This window comes from Monoraphidium neglectum (genome assembly GCF_000611645.1).
Source record: "Monoraphidium neglectum strain SAG 48.87 unplaced genomic scaffold scaffold03247, whole genome shotgun sequence".
NCBI lineage: Eukaryota > Viridiplantae > Chlorophyta > Chlorophyceae > Sphaeropleales > Selenastraceae > Monoraphidium > Monoraphidium neglectum.
In genome coordinates, this window is record NW_014010381.1 from 1 (window position 1) to 6,869 (window position 6,869).

Genomic DNA, 6,869 nt, shown 5'->3' on the forward strand with positions numbered 1-6,869 from the left:
GGCGGCTGGGGCGGTCTCGGGGCCGCATGGATGGGTAGAGGAGATGGGATCGACCTAGGTATGCCAGTGAGGGGGTAGGCACCCGCACAAGCACGGGAAGAGGTACAGGTGCCGGAGCTCCGAGAGCCCCGAGGAGCCAAGCCCCTGCGGTCGCGCCGCCAATGCCTGCGTGAAGTCAGGTGCGCCTAAGAAAGGCGCATGCTCTGGCAACGCCAGCCTGAGCCGTGGCGGCACCAGCACGAGGTCATCTGGACGTTTGTGATCTGAAATCCCGTTTTGCCCGGTTACAACCCCCTGTTGCATCACTGGTGGTATCGATGGTCCCATTCACTTCTATCCTCCAAGCCCCGGACCACCCCAGTCGTTCGTCTGTAGTGTGATCTACTTGGAACCACGCTCACTAGGTATCAGCGTCAGCTCCTGGGCTATTCGACCCTTGAGGCCCTTCAAGACGATTGGGCTGAGGACGAGTCGGTAAGCCCGGGGGAGCAAGCGCCGCTTTCACAGCCACGCTGGCTACCGGCCAACCCACTGTTCGGTGCATCGCCACTGCCTGGCTCCGCGCTAGGGCAGGCGCCTAGCAGTGCTGTGAGTTCGGCTGGTTCTGCAGCACCTGCGTCGGAAGCGGGGCTAGATATAGCAGCAGACCTGTTTGGTGCGCGCTCGCCTGTGCGCCAGCAGGTGCCGCAAGCAGCAGCACAGACACAGCGCAGTGCACCATTCGCGTTTGGGCACGCCACCATGTCTGGCTCTAGTCTGTCCACGCTGCTCAAGGACCTGAAGCAGGTCGGCAGCGATGCTGGCCCGGATTTCGACAAGGCGGCCGCCGTGGCCATCAGTTACACCATGCACTGTGGCATGGGCAGCGGCCACAAGACGCCGCAGTCCACACAGTACGTGCTCGCCAGCTTGCAGGTATCCCTGTTTGAGCCGCAGGGATGGGGTGCACGGGTTATGGGGCAGCTGCTGACGACTCAGGAGATCTCGAGGGAGGCTCAAGAGGCAGACCTGGGCACCTTCCCGGACCAGCAGGTGCAGTTTGCCACGCTGCAGGACGCAGCCGGGCATGAAAACCCATGCATCAGCAACCCCGAGTGGCACAACGCCACAGCTCGGATGCTGCTAGAGCATGTGCCTGGGCCCTCATCTCACGCGCCTCTCGCCACAGCTCTCACTGCGCAGCAGGCATACGCAGTGGCCTGGGGCGGTGCGAGCTCCACTGGTGGACTGGCGGTCACAACCACGGCCGTACCCTCCACTCCGGCGGCGGTGAGCCTGGGCGCGGGAGCAGCTGCCCCACCGCCCGCAGCCGCGGCGGGGCCTGCGAACCCTGGCATCAAGGTGAGCTTCTCGCCCCAGGGCCAAGCCACCGTCAGCGTTGGGCAGCCGGTGCAGCTCTCGCCGCAGGAGGCGCTCATGGTGACGCTTGCGCAGCAGCTGCAGCAGCGCAGTGCGCAGCCAGCGCCGGCGCAGCTGCGCCGCAACCAGCTGGGGCAACCACTGACCCCGGCAGCGGCTGTAGTGCGCAAGGTGTTCACGCTGCTGCAGGCACTGCTGAACCCTGACCCCCACCGCGCTGTGAGGGAGTTCCTGGGCATCAAGCAGCAGCCCGAGGAGCTGACCGCCGCTTACATCCAGCGTGCGATCCGCTTCTCGCCCAGCATCCTTGCCACGCACTCCCCGAGCAGGGTGGTGCGGATCGTCGGCTTCCTCGAGGGCGAGCTCAAGCAGCGCCTGCTCGAGCGCACGCTGCAGCGCCCCACGCGCGACCACGCGCTGCTGCAGCTCCTCGCTGATGCCGCCGATCTGGAGGGGCAGCTGCTGGACGCGCGCCGCACTGCGGCCGAGCTGCAGGCCGAGGGGCTCGCTGCAGGTGGGTCGGGTGCCGCTGCCGGTGCGGGTGCAGGCGGTAGCACGGCAGGGGGCCAAGCAGCTGCGCTGACGCTCAAAGAGGCACGGCGTATGGTGCTGCGGGACAATACGCTGCGGCTGGGGGCTGCGCATGCTGATGCGCTGTGCACGCGCCACCCCAATGGGGACCACAGCAACGGCAACTGCAAGATACGGCAGCAGCAGTTCATACCCCAGCAGCAGCAGCAGCAGCAGCTCAATGTCGCGGCAGGTTTACTGGCCCATGGCCAAGCTGCGGCCGGTGATGGCCAGGCGCAAATGGTGCAGCAGCTTGCTGCCGCCATCCTCAACGCCATGCCGGCGCAGTACGTGGCGCCAACCCCACCCGCTTACGCTCAAGCTGGCTGCAGCATCTGCCACCAGCCGCGCGGCCACTCTGCAGGCCAGGCCTGCTACTTCGCTGCGCCGCAGGACATCGCCTGGAGCCCGTCGCTTGGGCGCGTGCGGCGTGCCGGCGCCGCGGCGGAGAGGCGCTTCCTGGACGCCCGCCAGGCCAAGGGCTGGCCGCGCTACCCCGAAGGGTACGAGCCGGTGTTTGAGCACAGGCCGGGGGCTGGGGGGGGCGCCGCCCAGCCGGCGCCTGCGGTCAATGCGGCAGCGCTGTTCCTGGCAGAGCCGTTCGATGAGGATGCCGTCTCCCAGCTGCTGCAGCGGCACGCTGCTGTGCCCGTACGCGCCTCGCCCTTCTTCGCTGACCCGGATGAGTGGGCGCCCGTATCCTCGAGTGCCTCCTCCTCCTCCTCTGGCAGCGGCCTGCCGTCGCTGGGCGACCCTCCACTGTCCTCGCCGCGCCTCACGGCCAGCTCCAACAGCAGCATGCCTGAGCTGGAGGTCGAGTCCCAGGACGAGTTGGAGGTTGCAGCGCAGCAGCTGCCGCGCAGCTTTGGGCTGCTGGACATGGAGGACGACGGCCTTCCCGTCGGCGCTGCTACAAAGGAGGTCTCCACGGCACCTTCATCGCCGGCGTCGGGCTCGACCCGAGCGGCGCGTGACCCGGCGGCGGAGGGCTCTGCCCCCGCGGCGGCCGGGCACGAGGCGGCGGCGGACTCTGTCCCCGCGGCGGCCACAGATCAGGCGGCGGAGGGTGACACCTCTGCGGCGGCCATGGCTCCAGCTACGGCTGAGCAGGAGGCGGCGGGGGCTTCGTCCCCCGTGGCGGCCGTTCCTGATGTGCTGGCGGCGGGCGCGCCCGAGCCGCCAGCAGGGGGGGTGTGTGCAGGTGACGCCGCCGGCTCTGCTGTGCCAAGCCCGCTTGAGTCTGCAGCGGTCAACGCGCGCATGCTGATAAGGCTGGCTAAGGCCAGGGGCGCCGCGGCACTGGTTGCCAAACCGCTCACCCTGCCGCTGGCCGAGCAGAGCGAGCCCGCCTTCGCAGGCAAACGCTTCCTGCTGTGCCTGCCCGAGGCGCAGGAGCATGATCCGCAGGTGGCCGCTGCTGCAAGCGGCGGCGCTACCACGGTGGGCGGGGGGCCGGCCGCGAGCTTCTTTGCGGACGACGCAAGCTTTGCGCCGCAGGACTTCCTGCGGGGGCCGGACGCCTCCCTGTGCCTGCCAAGCGGGCAGCTGGTGAGCATACCCTGGACTCTGGTGGACAGTGGCAGCGAGGTGTCGCTGCTGGACCATGGGTTTTGCGACAGCCATGGGATCAGCTATGAGGACCCGGTGGGGCTCAGCATGCGCACTGCTGATACCTCGCTGGGGCAGCTGGTGGGGGTTACGGAACGGCTGGTTCTGACACTGGCCCCAGGCACTGCGCAGGAGGCTACCATGACGCTGCGCTGCCTGGTGGTCAAGGTGCAGGGCATGGCATATTCGGCGCTGATGGGCAAGGGCCCGCTGCGCATGCTGGGTGCTTACACTGACCCGCGGGCTGACCTGCTGTGCTACACTGCCGCTAACGGCACGCGCGCAGCGCTGCCCCTTTCCCAGCGTCGCACCCTACGCAGCGCAGCGCTGTCACGCATGTTCTGTGCTGCAGAGGTCAGCCTGGAGGCTCCAGAGCAGCTGGCGGTGGACCCAGTAAGTTACCCGCTGCTGGACTGCCCGGAGGACCTGTCTGACTGCAGCTCGGTTGCCGACGGGCCTGCCGGGGGCAGCAGGCAGTGGGACGAGCTCTGGTTTGGTGAGAAGGTCTCGCTCGACGCATTTGGGCAGGGCAAGCCGCCCTCCATCGGATGCTTCCTGGGCCGCGCAGCCCTCGCTGCTCACTGGCAGAAGGCCACGCCCGCAGCGCGCGCTGCCATGCTCCCGCGTCTGCTCACAAAGGCGCGGCAGATGCAGGCCGAGGCGGCTGCCAATGACTGGAGTAAGAGGCCGTACATTCTCATCAACCCGGCGCCAAAGGTGGGGGTTTGCCGGCCGGTGATCTCTGGCGGCTGGGCCACCAATGTGGCCCTGGATGAGCTTGAGGATGTGCGCGCACGCACTGAGCGCATGGCGCGGCGTATGGCGAAGGAGCGCGAGGCCGCTGGGGGCACGCCCCTGGACCCTGGCCAGGTGCTTTTTCGCAGCTGCCACTGAGCTGCACGCAGACCCGCCCCAGCCTCCGGACACGGCTGGGGGGGCACCGCAGCCTGCCACAATTCCTTCAGGGCTGCATGGAGGATCTGCAGTTGAAGAGGTGCTAAGGGCGCTTGATGATCTCGAGCCACATGGTGAGGTGGATCTTACAGCGGTGTCGGAGCAATGCAGCCGGGACAAAGAGTTGGGCTGTGTGTTTGGGACTGTGCCTGGGGCCACGGCAGATCAGGAGAGAAGGTTTAAGGCGATGCTGCATGAGCACAAGGGGGTGTTTGCCTACGGTATGGTGGATCTGAAACAGGGATACCATGGACCCCTCGGTGCTGTGCGCATAACAATGGTGCATAACAACCCCATCTGGCAAAGCCCACGCCGCTACAGCCCACTCGAGCGCGGCATCATCGCAGAGAAGTCCCATGAGCTGCTGAGCAACGACATCGCTGAGGCGGGCGACACGACAGACCAGTACGCCTTTAACCCCGTCCTCGCGCCCAAGAAGGACGTGGAAGGTAACTGGGTGGAGAAGCGGTTTTGCATCGACTTCTCGCCGTGCAACAAGGCACAAAGGCCAGACAAGTATCAGACTGCGCGGCCTGAGGAGATGTTTGCATGGCTCGCTGGTCGCCGCGTAATCAGCCACCTTGACATGCGGGCTGGGTTCCATCAGATACCCCTGCACCCTGACAGCCGCCGGTACTCCCAGTTCTGGGCGAACGGGCGGCTGCTGCGCTACACGCGCCTGCCTTATGGCTTTATTAACGCTACTGCCGAGTTCCAGAAGCGCTGTGACGATGCCCTGCAGCGCGGCGGCGTGGCCGACTGTGCGCGGAGCTACGTGGACGACCTCGTGATCGCCAGCGCCACCGTCGAGGACCACATCCGCGACGTCGCCCGCGTGCTGCGCGCGCTGGAGGCTGTCAACTTCAAGATTCACCCCGCTAAGTCCTTTTTCTTCACTGACCGTCTGCCGTTCCTGGGGCACTTTGTCACGCCGGACGGGCGCGAGCCCGAGGCTGCCAAGGTGGCTGCCATCATGTCTCTGCCCCTGCCGCGCAACAGGGATCAGCTGCAGAGCATGCTGGGGCTTCTGGGGTATTACAGGGCTTTCATTCCCAACTATGCCCACATCGCCGCGCCCCTGACTGATCTGCTGCGGAAGGATGCTGTGTTGCTGTGGAGGGGGCCCCTGCCGCAGCGTTTGAGGAGCTCAAAACCCTCCTGGCCAGGCCGGGTAACGCTCTGCGCCACCCTGATTACAGCAGGCCCTTCATCGTGCACACCGACTGGTCCCACCTCGGTATCGGCGCGGTGCTGGGTCAACGTGACGACAGCGGCGCTGAGTACATCGTGGCCTGTGTGAGCCGGCGGTGCAATGAGCACGAGGCCCGCTACCCGGCCTGGAAAGGTGAGCTGCTGGCTGTCACCTATGCCCTGACTGAGTTCAGGGTATGGCTGCAAGGCAGCAAGTTCCTCTTGGTGACTGACCACCGGCCGCTGCTGTACCTGCTGCGCGAGGCGCGCCTAGGGGATGCTCACAACTGGCGGTGGGCTGCGCTGCTGCACGCCTTTGACTTTGATGTCGTGCACCGCGCTGGGAAGAAGCACATAAACGCTGACGTGCTCAGCCGCTACCCCCAGCCGCGCACCTTTGACGTCACAGGCGCGCAGCTCGACCTTCCCCATGATCAGCTGCCCCTAGGGCTGCCCCGCGTGCTGCTGCCCGATGGCTCGCTGTGGCAGCCCACGCTGGAGGACGCCCCCACACGGCTGGAACTTGAGGCACCCTCGGATGGAACTCCAGTGGAGGTGGGCGTCGCCTCTGTGTTCGCGTTCGCTCCGATGCCAGTGGTGCGGCCAGCCCAGGTGGCCTGCGCCGCCCTGCGCGCCGTGCAGGCTGAGCCAGCCGCCACCAGCTGGATTGATGCGTTCGCCCCCTCCGCGGATGAACTGCTTGCTGGGAATACTGCCTTTGGGGCTGATGACCTGGCTGCTGCGGCTCTTGCTGCCTCGGCTCTGCCTGTGAGCCGGGAGCTGCAGCGCCAGCGTGTCGTGCAGGCTGCCGGGAACTGGCTGGCTGGCGCGCAGCGCGAGGGCCTGCCCGTGCCCGCTGCGCCACTCCCTGGCAAACCACTCGCGCTGGGGGGGGAGGTGGCCACGCCAGACGCTGACCTGCAGGTCTGCACTGCCCCTGTAGGAGCGCATTTCGTTTCGCTAGCCGCAGGCCCCGAAGGCGTCACCGTCTATGAGCCCTTTGGTGGCATCTGCGCCGGCCTGGAGGCAGCCCTTCGGGCTGGGGTGCGTGTCAAGCGCTACATCTACAGCGACACCTCCCCTGTGGCGCGTGGCATTGCCCGCCACCGCTTCCAGCAGCTGGCTGATCTGTACCCTAGGCAGGTGGGGCCCGACGCCTTTGCGGATAGCTTTACGACCCCCCCTTT

General features: G+C 66.8%; 2 protein-coding genes across 2 annotated transcripts; both read left to right on the plus strand.

Annotated features, from left to right (window-relative positions):
- Positions 1–741: 741 nt before the first annotated feature.
- Positions 742–4,431, plus strand: MNEG_12444 (hypothetical protein; the record flags this gene model as incomplete). The annotated part of the gene is made up of 1 exon (XM_014039083.1): positions 742–4,431. One exon carries the CDS (start codon positions 742–744, stop codon positions 4,429–4,431), a length of 3,690 nt encoding a protein of 1,229 aa, XP_013894537.1.
- A 337-nt stretch (positions 4,432–4,768) lies between these two features.
- MNEG_12445 (Retrovirus-related Pol polyprotein) lies at positions 4,769–6,646 on the plus strand (the record flags this gene model as incomplete). The annotated part of the gene is made up of 3 exons (XM_014039084.1): positions 4,769–5,523; positions 5,694–6,450; positions 6,626–6,646. 3 exons carry the CDS (start codon positions 4,769–4,771, stop codon positions 6,644–6,646), a joined length of 1,533 nt encoding a protein of 510 aa, XP_013894538.1.
- Between the last annotated feature and the right edge of the window lie 223 nt (positions 6,647–6,869).